Raw genomic sequence first — 18590 nt, 5'->3', positions numbered from 1 at the left:
TATTCTTTTCTGCTTTATCACAATTTTATAGATGAGGAAACTGAGGCTCAGTGAGGTTGTGTACATGCTGCAGGTCACTTCAGAACCAGGGTCTAAACCCAGCCCCTGTTGTATCTAGTGTGTCCAAAAGACCTGCAAGTGAGACCTCCATGCCTGGGTAGATGGTATCCAGGGGCTGACGGGACCAGTTGTAGTAGTAGATGGCCTTGTAAGGTTTGAGTCTTGTTCTTTTCACAGATACCAGAAATCATCCATTTCTGCTGTGACTTCCTCATGTCCTGGGTGGATGAAGAAAACATCCTTGATGTGTACCGGTTGGCAGAGCTGTTTGACCTGAGCCGCCTGACCGACCAACTAGACACGTATATCCTCAAAAATTTTGTGGCCTTCTGTCGGACTGACAAATATCGCCAACTTCCCCTGGAGAAGGTCTACACCCTCCTCAGCAGCAACCGCCTGGAAGTCTCTTGTGAGACAGAAGTGTACGAGGGTGCCCTGCTCTACCATTATTCCCTGGAGCAGGTGCAGGCTGATGAAATCTCGCTGCAGGAGCCCCCCAAGCTTCTTGAGACAGTGCGCTTTGCACTGATGGAAGCTGAGGTCCTCCAGCAGTTGCATGACAAGCTGGAGCCTAGCCCCCTGAGGGACACAGTGGCCAGTGCCCTTATGTACCACCAAAATGAGAGCCTGCAGCCCAACCTTCAGAGCCCACTGACAGAGCTGCGGTCGGACTTCCATTGTGTCGTGGGCTTTGGAGGCATTCACTCCACACCGTCCACCGTCCTCAGTGACCAGGCAAAGTACCTGAACCCACTGCTGGGAGAATGGAAGCACTTCACGGCCTCTCTGGCCCCCCGCATGTCCAATCAGGGCATCGCAGTGCTCAACAACTTCGTGTACCTGATTGGAGGAGACAACAATGTCCAGGGCTTCCGTGCTGAGTCCCGATGCTGGAGGTAGGAAAGGTTCTGACTGTCTGTTTTTTTTCTTTCCCACTGGACTGAGGAGACAGGATAATGGTTATGCAAAAAGATTTTTTTTTTTTTAATTATCTTTATTTACTTATTGGATAGAGACAGCCAGAAATTGAGAAGGAAGGGGAGGATAGGGAGGAGAGGGACAGAGAGACACCTGCAGCCCTGCTTCACCACTCACAAAGCTTTCCCTCTGCAGATGGGGACTGGGGGATTGAACCCGGGTCCTTGCGCACTATAATGTGCGCTCAGCCAGGTGTGCCACCACCCGGCCCCGCAAAAAGATTTTCAAGCCATAGGTACCAAGGATCCCAGGTACAGTTCCCAGCACCATAATAATCTAGAGCTAAGCTGTGCTCTGGTTTGAAAATTTTTTTTTTAATTTGCTCTTTTTCTCCCCCACATCTATTTGTCTTTTGTCATTCCCTCTGCACAGCTCTCCATTTTTTTTCAGTGTTAGTACTGGGAGCTGGGTGGTGGCACACTAGTTTAAGTGCACATAGTGCAACCTTAAGGACCCTCTCAAGAATTCTGGATCGAACCCCTGACTCCTCACCTGCAGGGGGTTTGCTTCACAAGCAGTGAAGCAGGTCTGCAGGTGTCTTATCTTTCATTCCCCCTCTCTTTCTTCCCCTCGTCTCAATTTCTCTCTGTTCTGTCCAAAAAAAAAAAAAAAAGGCCACAGGAGCAGTGGATTTGCAGTGCAGGTTCTGAGCCCCAGCAATAACTCTGGAGGCAACTAATCATCATGATAATGATGTTAGTACTAGGCACTGGGTGGCAGCATACAATACACGTTAGCCATGCCCAAGGGAACTGGGTTCAAGCCCTTTATCTTCACCTGTAAAGGGGAAATTTCACAAGCACTGGGACAATTCCTCTCTATATCTCTCACCCTCTATCAAAAAAGAAAAAAATAGTCACTGGGAACAGTAGAGTTGTGCAGGGACCAAGCTCTAGTGATAACCCTGGTGACAAATAATAATAGTTTAAGCACCAGGCATTACTACATTTTGCATTTGGTATAATTGAATTCACACAAAATTCTCTTGGAGAAGTATTAATAATAATTATTATTTTAGTTATTGGCTAGAGATAGCCAGAAATCAAGAGGGAAGGGGTGGTAGATGGGCAGAGAGACACCTGCAACACTGCTCCACCATTCGCAAAGCTTTCCGCCTGCAGTTGGGGACTGGGTGCTTGAACCTGCATTGTTGGGCATTGTAATAGGTGTGCTCAACCAGGTGCGCCACCACCCATGCCACCCTTTTATTTTTGCCACCAGGGTTATTGCTGAGTCTTGGTGCTGGCTCTGTGAACCCACCACACCTAGTGGCCATTTCCTTTTTTTTTTTTTTTTCCTATTTTTTATTTGATAAGACAGAGAAATTGAGAGGGGAGGGGAGATAGGGAGAGAAGAAGAGAGACACCTGCAAGCCTGCCTCACTGCTCCTGAAGCTTCCCCTCTGGCTCCCAGTAATTCCCTTTTGATGATGAGGAAAACTTACTTTCAAAAAGTTTAAAAAATATTCTTGAATATCTCCTACTCTATGGGTGACTTTGTAGGTTTGTTTTGTTTTGTTTTTAGATTTGTTTATTGATGAGAAAGAAAAGTAGCTGCACAAGGGCTGGCATAAGGATCCCGGTTCAAGCCCCCAGATCCCCACCTGCAGTGGGATCACTTCACAGGCGGTGAAGCAGGTGTGCAGGTGTCTTATCTTTCTCTGCCCCTCTCTGTCTTCCCTTCATCTCTCATTTTTTCTGTCCTATCCAGCAACAATAACAAGTGCAACAATGAGGGTAACAAAATGGCATTGGATTCATAGTGCAGGCACCGAGCCCCAGCAATAACCCTAGAGGCAAAAAATTAAAAAAAAAAAATTACAAAAAGGAGACAACCAGAACATTACTCTGGTATGTGTGATTCTGGGGATCAAACTCAGAACCTCATGCTTAATTAAGAGCCCTATGCTTTGTACCATAACTTTTTCATTATTTATTTTCCCTTTTGTTGTCCTTGTTTTTATTGTTGTTGTAGTTATTATTGTTGTTATTGATGTTGTTGTTGTTAGATAGGACAGAGAGAAATAGAGAGGAGGGGAAGACAGAGGGGGAGAGAAAGATAGACACCTGCACACCTGCTTCACCGCCTGTGAAGGGACCCCCCCTGCAGCTGGGGAGCCAGCGGTTCGAACCAGGATCCTTATGCCAGTCCTTGTGCTTTGCACCATGTGTGCTTAGCCCGCTGCACTACCGCCCGACTCCCTCATTTTTTTTATTTGTTTTTTATTTGTTGTTAATAGCATATTATAAGATTGTAAGATTATAGTGTATTGTCACACACCCACCATAGTTCATAGTTCTGTATCCCTACCCTTCCACCTCCCAAAGATAATTGCCATAGTTCTCACAAGTCTTAGTACTTTCCCTTTTGTTGCCCTTGTTTTTCATTGTTGTTGTAGTTATTGATGTCGTCTTTGTTAGATAGGACTAAGAGAAATGGAGAGAGGAGGGGAAGACAGAGAGGGGGAAAGAAAGATAGACACCTGCAGACCTGTTTCACCGCCTGTGAAGTGACTCCCCTGCAGGTGGGGAGCTGGGGGCTTGAACTGGGATCCTTACGCTGGTCCTTGCACTTCGTGCCACATGCGCTTAACCCACTGTGCTACTGCCTGACCCCCCCATCCTCCTATTTCTTTAGCAAAGGAGAAAAATTAAGGCAAGTCCCATGGCCTCAACTCTGGTTTCTTTCTTTTTGAGCAGTGCTTAGCTCTGGGTTCTCATGGTACTGGGGAATGAGCCTAGGGCTTAGGGCCTCAGGCATAACGAGGAAGCTGTTTCCCCAGCCCCAGTTAGGTTTCTAGAGCTTCCTCTACTGTACTTTGGTTTGGGATTTGTGGTGTATGAGAAACCTGCAAGTTGAAGAGAAGACGTTGTAGGGAAAGAGGGAGATTATTGTTATTTTTTAATTGGGGGGGATTAATGGTTTACAGTAAATACAGTTTTCTTCAAAACTCTCTCACTCTCAGCCTAGGTCCTCCTCCACCATCATGCATCAGGACCTGAAAGCCACGCTCTGTCTCCAGAGTCTTTTACTTCAGTGTGATACACCAGAGAGGGAGATTCTTTTTCCTTTAAATTGTGTTTATTTAGTGGTCCGGGAAGTGGCACAGTAGATAAAGTGTTGGACTCTCAAGCATGAGGTCCTGAGTTTAATCCCTGGCAGCACATGTACCAGAGTGATGTCTGGTTCTTTCTCTCTTTCCTCCTATCTTTCTCATGAATAAATAAATTAAATCTTTAAATCTTTTTAAAAATTTAAAAAATTTTTCTTGCTTTGATTGTATCTGTATTACCCACACTGCTTTCCCACCTGTCCACACATAGCTCTCTGGGGTAGTGAACACTGACTGCTCTTAGCTGTTCTGACCCAACTTAAATAATAAACTTTTTCCTCAGATATTTTTGTGACAATATTTTATTTAGAAAAATATTTATTAAAAAATTTATTTATGAGAGAGGGAGAGAGAACAAGAACATCAGTCTGGCACATGTGATGCCTGGACTCAAACTCAGAACCTCATGCTTGAGGGTCTAACATCTTATCCACTGAACCACCTCCCAAGCCACCACTATATTTCAAAAAGTATTTTATTTTGTTTTGTTTTGTTTTGTTTTTGCCTTCAGGGTTATTGCTAGGGCTCAGTGCCTGCACCATGAATTCACTGCTCCTGGAGGCTATTTTTTGCCCTTGTTGTTTTATTGTTGTGGTGGTTATTACTGTCTTTGTTGCTGGATAGGACAGAGAGAAATTGAGAGAGGAGGGGAAGACAGAGGTGGGAGAGAAAGATAGACACCTACAGACCGGCTTCACCGATTGTGAAGTGACCCCCCTGCAAGTGGGGAGCTGGGGGCTGGAACCAGTATCCTTACACTGGTCCTTGCGCTTTGCACTATATGTGCTTAACCCTCTGCGCTACCGCCTGACCCCTGTCAGAAAGGTTTTTTTTTTTTTTAATATTTATTTATTTATTTACTTACTTACTTATGAGAGGGATAGGAGGAAAGAGAAAGGACCAGACATCACTCTGGTACATGTGCTGCTGGGGATTGAACTCAGGACCTCATGCTTGAGAGTCCGATGCTTTATCCACTGTTCCACTTCCCAGACCACATCATCAGAAAGTATTTTAAAGTTGCAGTTAGGTGCTAGCCCCTGTAAAGGACACACTTTACAATCCAGGACCACTGTTTGAGCCTCTAGCCACCACATGGGAGCACCATGTATCACTGAGAGCAGTGAAATTGTGCATGTATGAAGCCCCAGTGAAAATCCTGGAAACAACAACAAAAAAAAGATTTGAATTATAATGAACTTTAAAACATTATCATATGAATTCATAAATCAGTCATGGAAATACAGTGGCATCTTGGGGAGGTGGACATGTACAGTGTGTGACATCACTTCTGGCCATCAACATTTTCATTCTTATTTTAGAATGACAGAGATAGACAGACAGACTGACCACAATCCCCTCCACCACCAGGGTACACAACTAGTAGTACCAGGGTTTGAGCTTGGACAGTTGTGTGCTCAACTAGTCTAAAAAAGTGCAATAAGGACCCCAGAATATTTTTGTACCAGTTCCGGACTTTGCTTTTGAATTTACAATAGGATGATAGTTCAAAATATGCGTAAATGTTAGTGAAACTCAGTGAGACTATGCAGAGTGTTGAGTTCAGTTCTGGGAAACTTTCCTGTTCTGTTAATAGAACTCAGGGACATTGAAATACAGACTAGGGGAGATGATTGGATACAGTATTTCTCTATTCATTTACTTCTTGTCTTATTACAGAAACATCTGCTTAAAAAAAATGGAGATGGGGGTTGGTCGGTGGCACAGTGGGTTAAGTGCACATGGTACAAAGTGCAATGGCTAGGATAAGGATCTCAGTTCGAGCCCCCGGCTCCCTACTGGCAGGGGGATCACTTCATAGGCGGTGGAGCAGGTCTGCAGGTATTTATCTTTCTCTTCCCCTCCTCTCTCCATTTCTCTCTGTCCTATCCAACAACAATAGCATCAATAACAACAACAATAATAACCACAGCAACAATAAAAAACAGCAAGGGCAACAAAAGGGAAATAATAGCCTCCAGGAACAGTGGATTCATCCGAGCCCCAACTACAACCCTGGAGGAAAAACAAACAAACAAATAAATAAATAAATAAAGTTAAAAAAAAGTTTTTAAAAAAATGGAGACAAATAACTGAAAAATGTATTTTAAGAAATAAGTTATAAGGGAGTCGGGCGGTAGCACAGTGGGTTAAGCACACTTGGCGCAAAGCACAAGGACCGGCATCACGATCCCAGTTTGAGCCCCCGGCTCCCCACCTGCAGGGGTGTCACTTCACAGGCAGTGAAGCAGATCTATAGGTGTCTATCTTTCTCTCTCCCTCTCTGTCTTCCCCATCTCTCTCCATTTCTCTCTGTCCTATCTAACAATGATGACATCAATAACAACAATAATAACGACAACAATAAAACAACAAGGGAAACAAAAGGGAAAATAAATAAAATATTAAAAAAATAAGAAAAAAAATAAGTTATAAGACTGGGGTGAGAGAGCATAATGGTTATGCAAAAAGACTTTCATGCCTGAGGCACCAGAGGTCCCAGGTTCAATACCCAGCACCACCATAAATTATAGGGGGTATGTGTGTGTACACACACAATACATATCAGCCATTAAAAAAGAGAAAATTCAGTGAAGTTGTGGCTATGAGTTTGTATAGCTATATGTATGTGCGGGCACACACTTGAATCTGAAACCACAAATCCAAAAGGGTTCAGCCTGGGAAGCTCTGAGGGCAGGTGATGAGTAGGAAGCAAGTGAAACCATCTGGAGGGTCTCAGTCAGAAGATAGTGACTTGTTTTTGACTGACAATAAGGAAGAAGAGTAGTACACACGAGCAAGTGCTATGCCCGGGGAAAGCCAGTGGACGGGGCTTTCTTCTAGCCTGTCTCCCATCCCCAGGTCTCACTATCCTCATTCATCTTCTCAAGAGGTCTGGCCTCTGTAAGGGAGCTCTGTCCCTTACATATCCTCTCTCTCTGTCCCTCCCCAGCATCATGAATACCTGACCTGGTGGGTCATATTCTCTCTCCTTCCCTCTCCCTCTCCCTCTCCCTCTCCCTCTCCCTCTCCCTGTCCTTGAAATATAACCCAGAGGCTGACACATTTCTCTCCCTTCATGGTAACTATCATTATATTGACTATTTGTGGACACTGTTTTCTTTAACCTGCTTTCCCCTTCTACAGTGGAAATTAGGGTCCTGGTCTCTGGTTTCCTTTCAAATTCTTAACCACTGAGCATGGGACCTGATCCAGTGAGCATGTATAGAGTAACTAAGTGATACCACTGTTGACATCCTTATTCCTTTGGTAATCTAGTCAGTAGGTAGTGCATGATCTGCTGTGATCTGTCAATGAGTGCTGTGCAGAAATCTAAGAATGCAGAAATGAACTTCAGTCCTTTAGAAATGCCCTTCAAATTCATAAGAACCTTCTGGGGGTACCAGATGACTAGGTACTGGGCTAAGGTGTTGGAATTCACCCATCTTTTCACTGTTCCTCACGAGAAGCTGTTCTAGGCAGGCAGTTGGAGGGACTGAGCGAGCAGTTGAGTTCAGCTGATGCCTGGATTCCTCCAGCCAGACATGAGCAGAGCTAGCATTCAGACCCAGGCTTGTGTGACCAGGTGCATGTGCCTTTTCTCCTATTGACTCCAACTTCTGAGGCATCCTATATCCTGTAATTTCCAGTGGATGGAGGGGCTGGCCAAACAGCAAAGGCAGAAAGAAGCAGCTAGATAGTCTACCTTGTGCATTGAGGCAAAGAATAAAACCTGTCTTTTCACCAGCTGCCATACACACAGGCCAAGGGGAACTTTGTTTGCTGTTGTTTGAGCCAGGTGAATTTTGGATTGTTCTTTGGAGTTGGACTTACTGTTGAGAAATAAGAGCACTTGCCTGAAAGAGGCTGTAACCACACAGACTTGAGCAAGGAGAGAGACTCTGGGAAGAGCGCTGATGTCTCAGGGAAAGGGCCAGCCAGACAGGTCAGGGCTTTGAGCCTCAGGCTCTTTGGGTCCGGGCATTTGGTGGCTCTTGATTTCTCGGTATTCACCCAAAGAGCACACCTACCTGTGTTCCACCTCCCCTGTTCACCCACCGGAAAACCAGGCTCAGGACATGTAGAGAGGAACAAGGGACAGGAAAGTCCCAGGAAGTGGAGCAAGACTGAGGCAGGGGCTGAGTGCTTGAAGGGTGGTGTGGATTTAGGCAGCAAATGACTAGATACTAGGCTAAGGTGTTGGGATTCTGATGTATGTGCTGGGAGGATGATGAGGACAAATGAGCAGCCAGCCTGTGAACTAGTGGGTGTTTGGAGCTAGTATAGGCGAGGGTTGGGGAGGTAGTGCAGCATGCTAAAGTAAGAGACTCATGGGGTCTGGGCTCTAAGCTGGCTTGAGTACATGGCAAAGCAGCACACCATCTATCCTCACTAGCTATTTTCCCAGCCCATCTCTCTTACCTTTTAGTGATATGTTATTCTTGTCTCATCACAAGGTATGACCCACGACACAACCGCTGGTTCCAGATCCAGTCACTGCAGCAGGAACATGCTGACTTGTGTGTGTGCGTTGTGGGCAGTTACATCTACGCAGTGGCTGGCCGGGACTACCACAATGACCTGAATGCTGTGGAGCGCTACGACCCCGCCACCAACACCTGGACTTACGTGGCTGCACTCAAAAGGGAGGTAAGGAAACTCTTCCAAGAGGGGCCTTTTCCAGCGAACTTTCTTCTCCTTTGTTTGTGGAGTAAGCTACAAAGGTATCCCATCAAAGACCTTGTACTAAAGCACTGAACAAGACTACCTCTGGGTGTCAGGTTCCCAGCCCTCAGAACTTCAGTCTTTGAGTTTCTCATGCTGAGACTTTGGTCGTTTCCTGGGCCCTATCTCTAGAACCAGGCATGAGATCTCAGCAAGGATCAATTCTTGAGCTAGCAAAATAGCTCGCTCGGATAGCACACTGCTTTGCCACGTGCACCACCCAAGTTCGGGCCTAGCCCCCACTGCACTGAAGGAAGTTTCCATGTGATCTCTTTTACTCTCTCTCCCTCTGTCTGCTTCTATCAAACAAACAAACAAACAAACAAACAAAAAAACTCATTAATGCCCATTCTTGGTACCTGGCCCCTAATCACAGGCTCATAACACTGGCATTGCCATCTATTTAGCTATCTGCTAGATCTCCTGGATCCCCAAAAGGGGACTCAGTGTGGGCCCTGCCACACCAGCAACCTCAAGAACTCTGCTTTCCCAATGCCTTCCTAGACCTCCTCTCTCGATCTGTGATCTTCCCCCAACTCCCCAAGGAGTTGGCTGAGTCACCTGGCTGAGTTTAGCTCCTCCCAGTAGCCCACAGTGTCCAGAAAGTTGGCCTGCTGTTTGCTTCTCAGCTCTGGGGAAGATACTCTGTACCTCATCCTGGAGAAGGAGCAAGATTTTCACAGGGAAGATTGGGGTCCTTAAGAAGTGGTGGTTAAGAATGGAATCTTGAGGGGCCGAGTGGTGGCACACCTGGTTGAGCGCACATGTTACAGTGTGCAAGGACTCTGGTTTGAGCCCCCTGTCCCCACCTGCAGGGGGGAAGCTTCACAAGTGGTGAAGCAGGGTTGCAGGTGTCTCTCTATCTCTCTCTATCACCCCCCCCTCAATTTCTGGCTTTCTCTATCCAATAAAATAAATAAAGATAACAAAAAAAAAACTTAAGAAAAAAAAAAAAGAGTGGAAGAGTGGAATCCTGAATTCCCTTCTTCAGGGAAGTGTATGAATGGGCCCTCCTAGGTAGGTGGAGAGGAGAGGCTGATCTTTGAAGCCAGCAGTGGAGCTGCAGTTCTTGTGCTTGACCACAGTGTGGCAACCTCAACCTTCAACCAGCTTCCCATCACTGTCCTGAGCCAGGGGTTGGAGCAAACACTCTTTCACAGCTATGTGCATGGCAAGGCACACGTTCTACCCAGTGAGCTCTCTATCTCTGACCCCATTTCAGCAACAACTTAATAAACACTTACCCTATTCCAATTCCTTTGGGTCTGTTTGTGGTGAGAAATGACAAAGGTATTAAACTCATGGTGTTCATGGCCTAAACATAACCACTAAACAGAATAATAAGTTAATAATTAGGCTAAGTGAGCTGAAGGAAGTAGAGAGAAGATTGAGCTAAACAATGTCCAGGGAGGTGGCCTCTGGCAGAAGAAATTTTTAAAATCTTTTTAAATGTTTTAATTTTTTTTTTAATGTGTTATTGGATAGAGACAGAAATTGAGAGGGGAGGAGGAGATAGGGAGAGAGAGAAAGACACCTGCAGCCCTCTTTCACCACATGTGAAGCTTTCCTCCTACAGGTGGGGAGCCAGGGGTTTGAACTTCACCCTTGGGCACTCTATTATGTGCACTTAACCAGGTGCACCACCACCTGGACCCCCCAAAAGAAATCTTGATAAACTGTTTAGGGAAAGCCCAGCTGGGGATGGTGTGACACCAAGGCCTAAAGGAAGATGAACAGCTATTTAGAAGGGAAGGAGAGACCTTCTGGCCAGAAGCAAGAATTAAGTTTTTTCTGAGAAAGAGAGAAGCATGGGAAGTGCTTATGGAAAGAAGAGAGTTGAAGGGGGCAAAATTGTAGTCCCTATGCCACTGGGTGGTCCAGGTAGAGGTGGTAGTGTTCTATGAAGGGTTATGGAGGATGAAGAGGAGGGGGAGGAAGATGAATGTGAGCTGAAATTTGCTGGTCAACTGGCCAAACTGGCTGATGGACCAGATGTTAGGGAGTTCAAAGGAATAAATCATACTCACACCAAGCTACAAATATGAATACCTGTCACTCAGCAAGAGGACAGATGGGCTCAGAAGTATAAAATTATCTGGAAATTCCCATCTAGAACATAAGACAGTAGAAATCCCAGCAGGTATCCAACTGGAAGAGTCAATATTGACACTAAAAGCCCACAACTATGGAGAGTGGGCAGCCCCCATATAGACATGAGAGGGACTCATCAGAACAGGAAGTGTGCTGCCAGGAGAGTGGTTACAGACAAATAGGCATCATGAGAGGGGAGCAGCCAGGGATGTAGATGGATGATCCCAGGGTTTCACAGGTCCTGTGGGAAGGAGATCCAGAGCAGGTAGTTGTATGACCAGCGCAGGAAATCTCTAGGCTGTTTGCAGGCACTGTGTAGGATTGGACCCTCACAGATATAAGCTGTCATGTGACCTTGTGTCTGTGACATTCTCTCACCTACCTGTTCCTCAAGAATCCTCATAGTTAGTTTCACCATTGTGGCATCACTAAGTACATGCCTACTCCACCATGGTTATAGGCTGTGGACTCCTTGCCCCCAACAGCAGGCAGAGACTGTTGGTCAGAGGCTCTCCCTGTGACGAAGGCTGGTCCTTGCCTTCCTATGCATCCATGGGAATGGAAGCTGGACTCTGCAGGGAGCCCTTTCTCTTCTCACTTAAACATCACCAGAGAGATCTCACACTCCCAGGAAGATAGAATAGATGTGTTCTTCCCAATTCCTCTCAGCAAGTACAACTCAGCTCTGGACTTTATATATAAAACAAACACTGGAAGACTCTGGAGAAAGGTTGAGGGTAGAATCAGACCAACTAGGGGGTCTTGGGTTCTGAAGGATAAGGTAGTACAGTGATGTGTTCCTTGGACTTTTTTCTTCACATTACCTCAAACTTGAAACTGAAGAGTCTGGCATCTGAGAACACCAATGAGAGACAAACCAGCAGATAGGTGAAAGATGAAATCAGTCAATCCCTGGGACCTCCAACCCCCCCAGACAAACAAACATACACAGTGTCTTGCTTGGGGACCCAAGGGTATGCTGTTGAGGATACTGTATGCTGTTGAGCTTAGAGCAGGCTTATGTGAGTGACTGTGAAAGTGGAAGTCGTGGAGACAGTAGAGTGCTTGTGCTGTGGGCTACATGTAATAGGGCTGACTGGGCCACAAGGAGGTGGCCCGCCAGAGTGTAGTAGAAAGTACATTTCAGTTGAAGATCGAAGGATGAGTGCCTTATCATGTGTGCCACCTAGGCTCAAGCCCCAACACCACATAGGAGGTGCTATAGTTTTAGGGGAGACTCCAGACGTGTTCCCCGCCCCCTCCTCCACCTTTTCCTCCACCATCTCCTTACCACCTCCTCACCTTGCAATCCCCCTCCCCCCAGAGCACTGATCACCTTTTACTTGTGGTGTGGGGAATTGAACCTGGGACTTTGGAGTCTCAGGCATGGGAGTCTCTTTGCTATCTCCCCTGCCCTCTGTCTTTTTTCATCAGAGTAAAAAAGTAGCCTAGAGTGATGAAATCGCCTGTGCAGTATGTAGACACCTGGTTATGCAAATAAAAGGCTGAGAACCATATTAAAGGGTGATATGTTTATTTCCTTCATTCATTACTCACCATTAAAGTAGTTTTGTTTCTTACATTTGGTTTTGCACACACACACCCCTTTTTTTAGATAGAGGGAAGAGAGAGCGAGAGACACACAGCACAAAAAGCTTCCTTTAGTGCAGTGGGGAGCGGGCTTGGACCTAGGTTGAATGCATAGCATAGCAATACACTGAGTGAGCTATTTTCACTTCCCTCACTTTTTTTTTTAATAAATTTTTTTTTTTAATCATAAAAATTTTTTTTTTAAGATTTTATTTATTTATGAGAAAGATAGGAGGAGAGAGAAAGAACCAGACAACCAGACATCACTCTGGTACATGTGCTGCCGGGGATCGAACTCAGGACCTCATGCTTGAGAGTCCAAAGTTTTACCACTGCGCCACCTCCCGGATCACTTAAATAAAGATTTTATTTATTTATTAATGAGAAAGATAGGAGGAGAGAGAGAAAGAACCAGACATCACTCTGGTACATGTGCTGCCAGGGATTGAACTCAAGACCTCATGCTTGAAAGTCTAGTGCCTTAGCCACTGTGCCACCTCCTGGACCACCCCTCACTGTTTTTTTTACCAGAGCACTGTTCAGCTCTGGTTTATGGTGGTATGGGGGATTAAACCTGGGACTTTGGAGTCTCAGGCATGAGTCTCTTTGCATAACCATTCCCACTGTTTAGTTTTAAGATATTATTAATGAGAAAGAGCAGAAGAGAGAACCAGAGCATCACTCTGGCACATGTGATGCCAGGAATCAAACTCAGGACCTCATGCTTGAGAATCCCAAAACTTACCCACTACACCATCTCCCAGACTACTACATCTCACTTTATAAATGTTTTATGGGGGGAGAGTGGCAAGTGGTAGCGCAGCAGGTTAAATGCATATGGTGCGAATTGCAAGAAACCTTTTATTTATTGCCCTTGTTTATTGTTGTCATTGCTGTCATTGCTGGATAGGACAGAGAGAAATGGAGAGAGGAGGGGAAGACGGGGGAGAGAAAGATAGACACTGGCAGACCTGCTTCACCGCTTGTGAAGCGACCCCCCTGCAGGTGGGGAGCCGGGGGCTCAAACCGGGATCCTTATGCCGGTCCTTCGCTTTGTGCCACCTGCACTTAACCTGCTGCGCTACCGCTCGGCCCCTCCTCTATCAATTTCTTTCTGCCCTATCCAACAACAATGGCAGCAATGACGACAATAATGATAAACAACAAGGGCAACAAAAAGGAAAAAAATGGCCTCTAGGAGCAGTGGATTCCTAGTGCAGGCGCCAAGCCCCAGTGATAATCCTGGAGGCAAAACAGAAAAATGTCTTAGTGGGGTTGTGCATGTGTTTGTGCACACATGTTACAGTGCTACAAGGACCCAAGTTCAAGCCTCCAATCCCCATCTGCAAAGGGGAAGCTTCACAAACGGCAAAGCAGGGCTGCAGGTGTCTCTCTTTCTCCCTCCTTTTTTATTTTTTTAATTTTAGTATCTTTATTTATTTGATAGAGACAACCAGAAATTGGGAGGAAGGGGGAGATAGCAACCGAAAGATACCTGCAGCACTGCTTCACCACTTGTGAAGCTTTCCTTCTGCAGATGGGAAGTAGGGGCTTGAACCTGGGTCCTTGCGCATTATAATGTGTGCACTTAACCAGATGGGCCACCACCTGCCCCTCTCCCTCCTTCTCTGTCTCCTTCCATTTCAGTTTCTGTCTGTCCAATAAATGAATAAATTAAGAAAAAAAATTTTAATGTTTTATTAATGATAGAGGGAGATAACCAGAACAAGACCATCAGTCTGGCACAGATGGTGCTGGGGATTGAACTCAGGACCTCATGTCTGTAAGTCAAACACTGAACCACCTCCTGGCTCACCATCTCACCTATATATTGTTGTTTTTTTTTTTTATTGATGTGCCATTGCATTGTTTCTGGTGTGTGTCATTGAAAATCACCATGTCCTGTTAATAACATCTTATTTTTCCCCACTACATTATTATGTTATTTGCAGACATTTTGAAATATTGAGTAGCCATTGGGTGTAAGAGAGCTGGATGTGACTGATGGGTCAGGGATTCCCAGAAGTGCTGTTCCCCCCCACACACACTGGGTCTGTAAGTGATGTTTTGACTACTTTAAATTCCCCATTCAGACGTCTTTTTTTTTTTTTTTTCTCCAGATGTCTTCTTTAGGGGTAGGAGAAAGGTAAAGAATCTGTTCTCCCTGAGCTGGGGAGACAGCAGAATGATTCTACAAAAGATGTCCATTCCTGAGGCTTTGAGGTGCTAGGCTCAATCCCCAGCACCACCATAAGCCAGAGCTGAACAGTGCTCTGGTGTTTGTGTGTGTGTGTGTGTGTCCCTTCCCCTTCCTCCCTCCCTCTTTTTCTCTTTCTCATGGGGGAAAAAAATCTGTTCTTCCCATTGTAGAAGCATAGATTTCCTCTCTGTATTCATAGACTTGTTCCCTATTAGAAGGAAGTCAGAGTGGATGTCCAGGGCAGTATGTCCAGTGGGAGTCCAGGGATCATTGTTATCTGTATTTGGGGAGCAAGTCAAAGTCATGAAGCATCAGGCAGCTGTGGGGCGTGAACAGCCTCAGCCAGGGCTCCCAGCCTTCTCCATCACCACCCTCACTCCACTTCTGCCCCTCCCTGCCCGCCTCTGGTTCTCTTTGTGGCTCCAAACAGGTGTACGCTCACGCGGGAGCCACTCTGGAAGGGAAGATGTACATTACCTGTGGCCGCAGAGGGGAAGACTACCTGAGGGAGACACACTGCTATGACCCAGGCAGCAACACTTGGCAGGCGCTGGCAGAAGGACCTGTGCGGCGGGCCTGGCATGGCATGGCTACCCTCCTGAATAAGCTGTATGTGATTGGGGGCAGCAACAATGATGCTGGATACCGGAGGGATGTGCATCAGGTGAGCCAGCAGGGTGGCACACATACACCCACGCACACGTGGTAACAACAACTATGCCTTCAGGTTGTTAGTGACAAAGAAGAGAGATTGTGATGTGTGCCCTCTTCCCTTTCTAGAGTAGTTTCAGGTTCACAGCATAATCAAGCAGAAAGTACAGAGTGTTCTCACATATGCCTCTCACCTACCTCTCAGGAACACACTCAAGTACAGCCTTCACTATGATCAGCATTTCAGTGATTGTGCTTATTGCCATTGAGGCACCTACACTAACCCTCCTTCTCACCCAGCGTCCAGTGTTTACATTTGGGCTCACTCTGTGTGTGCACAGTTAATCTGCTCTATCACTACAGTAAACAGGATAGTTTTTATTATTATTGAAAGCTTTAATGATACGACCACGATTACAGAACTTTTAAAAACCAGAGATGGATGAGGAAGAAGGCTCAGAATCTTGTCCCTCTACTGCAGTGTTTTGATTCAGCCTAAGCCTAATTGCCACAAAATTGCAAGAGTATCCCAGTCTAACCTGGCTGGAACAGCTCATAGGTGTTTTCTATGTTAATACAGCATCTGTAATCCCACTCTGTTTTTATAAATTTTGCCAGATTAGCACATCATTTGGGTTGATCTAAGTTTTAACTATTCCAGTTTATGACAAGTAACTTATGGCTTACTGGGTTTTTCACAGCCTTGACTCTCAGGGTGTGATCCCAAATTAGCAACAGCCAGTCGTCCTAGCATGGGAGCTTGTTTTGAGTGCAGATTCTCAGACCACTGACTGAAAGCTGGGGTGGAGCTCAGCAGGCTGTGATAACGGGCCTTCCTGCTGAGAACCACAAGGCCAGTGTTTTCATTTTCTATTGCTGCTGGACCAAATCACCTTTTGTTGCCCTTATTTTATTGTTGTTGTTGTTATTGCTGTCGTTGTTAAACAGGACAGAGAGAAATGTAGAGGGGAAGGGAAGACAGGGGGGGAGAGAAAGATAGGCACCTGCAGACCTGCTTCACCACCTGTGAAGCAACTCCCCTGCAGGTGGGGAGCTGAGGGCTTGAACCTGGATCCTTACACAGATCCTTGTGCTTTGTGCCACGTACACTTAACCCACTGCGCTACCACCTGACTCTTTTTTTATTTAATTTCTTTATGTTAAAGATTTGCTTATTTAATTTTTTGTATTTTGTTTTATTTTAGAGATAGAAATTGAGAAGGGTATAGAGACACAGAGAAACCTGTAGCACTACTTTACCACTTATGAAAATTCCCCCTACAGATGGGGACCCAGGGCTTGAACCTGGGTCCTTGCTGCTTGTAGCATATGTGCTCTGCCAAATGCACCACCACCTGAGCTCTAAAGATTTATTTATTTATGAGAGAGAGGAAGAGAGAGAACCAGAGCATCACACTAGCACATGCAGTAATGAGGATCAAACTCAGGACCTCTTGCTTGGGAGTCCAACACTTTATCTACTGTGCCACCTCCTGGGTTACAGACTTGTCTTATTAGCTCTAAGTCTTCTCTCTCTTGAGGGAGGGAAAGCTAGTTTTTCCCACAGGCACACTGTGTCCCCCTACTCTAGATGTGAGGCTAGAGCCTGGCTGGCCAGGAGTGCTCAACTAGCCCTGAGTGGGTTGGTACTGTGTCCCAGTTTTACTGTCTTTGTTTTTGCAGGTGGCCTGCTACAGCTGCACATCTGGGCAGTGGTCATCTGTCTGCCCACTCCCAGCAGGGCATGGTGAACCTGGCATTGCTGTGCTGGACAACAGGATCTATGTGCTAGGCGGCCGCTCACACAATCGTGGTAGCCGTACAGACTATGTGCACATTTACGACGTGGAAAAGGACTGCTGGGAGGAGGGTCCCCAGCTAGACAATTCTATCTCAGGCCTAGCAGCGTGTGTGTTAACCCTACCCCGCACCTTGCTCCTTGAGCCAGTCCGTGGGACACCTGACCACAACCAGGCTAACCCAGACTTTGCTTCTGAGGTAATGAGTGTGTCTGACTGGGAGGAGTTTGACAACTCCAGTGAGGACTAGTCCCAGGCTGATGTTAGAGGGGTAGGATGGTGGGAGTTCTTAGGGCAGTGGGCCTCATAGTGGCCCAAGCCACAACACTTTACCCCAGGGGGCGGGTGACCCTCCTGTCACCCCTGGCTCCGGCTGCTGCCATCCTGTCTTTACACTAGCCCCTCATCTGAGCTGCAGCAGGTGTTTTTGCAGAGCTGCAGACCTTTGACTGTGAATTTCTCTTTAGTGGGAAATGTTTGGGAAGGGCTCTAGCCCCTGACAAAGTTTACCAGCCCCTTTATTCAGCTAGGACTGGACACGCCATTACCAGCTATTTCGGGCCTTCCTGCTCTCTGGTTCTGATCCCTGCTTTGCTGAAAAGGTAGCCTTCTCCAGAGGGACCTGGTTCCTTGCATATGTATAGTGTGCACTCCTAAGGACATAGGCAAAGGGACCAAGGCACATGATACCCCCCTACCCCCGCTGCAGGTGGGGAAGGGGTTTGCGTGATTGAGAGCTGCCAAGGGCCAGAGAGGGTGCATAGTTAGTTAAAAGTTGCCTCAGACTGGTTCTAGTGATGAACATTCCCTACAGCTGGGCTTTTCTGATCCTTCTTTGTTGTTATGAAATAAATCGTCTTACAAAAGGTGTGGATTGTTTTTCCTGTGGCCCCAGCCTCACTTTCAGTTTGTCCAGGTCAGCAGCCCTGGGGGCATAGACTTAATAGAACTAGAGCTGTTGGTGGTGAAGAACTCAGTACATCCAGGCTAGGAGGGAAAGCTGTCCCTATCTGGTGACAGGCCTCACTGACCACCTGAGCACTTTACCCTGTGAGGAGCTACCCTCTGGACTTTGGGCTGTCTCTGGTTATCAGTCTCCTGATCCCAAATATACCTTCAGCCTGAGTTTCTGGAAACAGCCTCAATGCCTGAGGAATAGAATACAGTCAGTAGCTGGACCTGGAAGACTTGTCTGAGTGAGGGGGCTCCCACTAGTCTGTGCCCCACTCCTGGATCTCCTGAGTCTTTGTGTATAGTGGGGAGCTACCTCCAGGTTCACTGGGTGGCCCTTCACACAGTGTTGCAACGGGCCTGCTGGTGCAGCAGATGGAACCTTTCCAGGGTTGCCAGCTGGGTGGGTTTGGGTCCTGGCACAAAGCACAAT

General features: G+C 46.4%; 1 protein-coding gene and 1 non-coding gene across 2 annotated transcripts in view; both read left to right on the top strand.

Annotated features, from left to right (window-relative positions):
• Positions 1-18072, top strand: part of KLHL22 (kelch like family member 22) — a 38353-nt gene extending 20281 nt beyond the window's left edge. Inside the window, exons 4-7 of the mRNA XM_060193994.1 lie at positions 238-956; positions 8608-8800; positions 15187-15420; positions 17091-18072. Coding sequence (XP_060049977.1) covers positions 238-956; positions 8608-8800; positions 15187-15420; positions 17091-17456 — 1512 coding nt within the window. The 3' untranslated portion in view covers positions 17457-18072. The remainder of the gene's footprint in view (positions 1-237; positions 957-8607; positions 8801-15186; positions 15421-17090) is intronic.
• LOC132542899 (small nucleolar RNA SNORA36 family) lies at positions 5698-5829 on the top strand. Its single transcript, XR_009553866.1, has one exon. It is a non-coding gene; the product is annotated as a small nucleolar RNA SNORA36 family (small nucleolar RNA).
• Positions 18073-18590: the final 518 nt, after the last annotated feature.

The sequence above is a fragment of the Erinaceus europaeus genome, chromosome 1 (assembly GCF_950295315.1).
Source record: "Erinaceus europaeus chromosome 1, mEriEur2.1, whole genome shotgun sequence".
Taxonomy (NCBI): Eukaryota; Metazoa; Chordata; class Mammalia; order Eulipotyphla; family Erinaceidae; genus Erinaceus; species Erinaceus europaeus.
The sequence above is the reverse complement of the archived record's forward strand: the minus strand, read 5'-3'. Positions and strand labels throughout refer to the sequence as shown.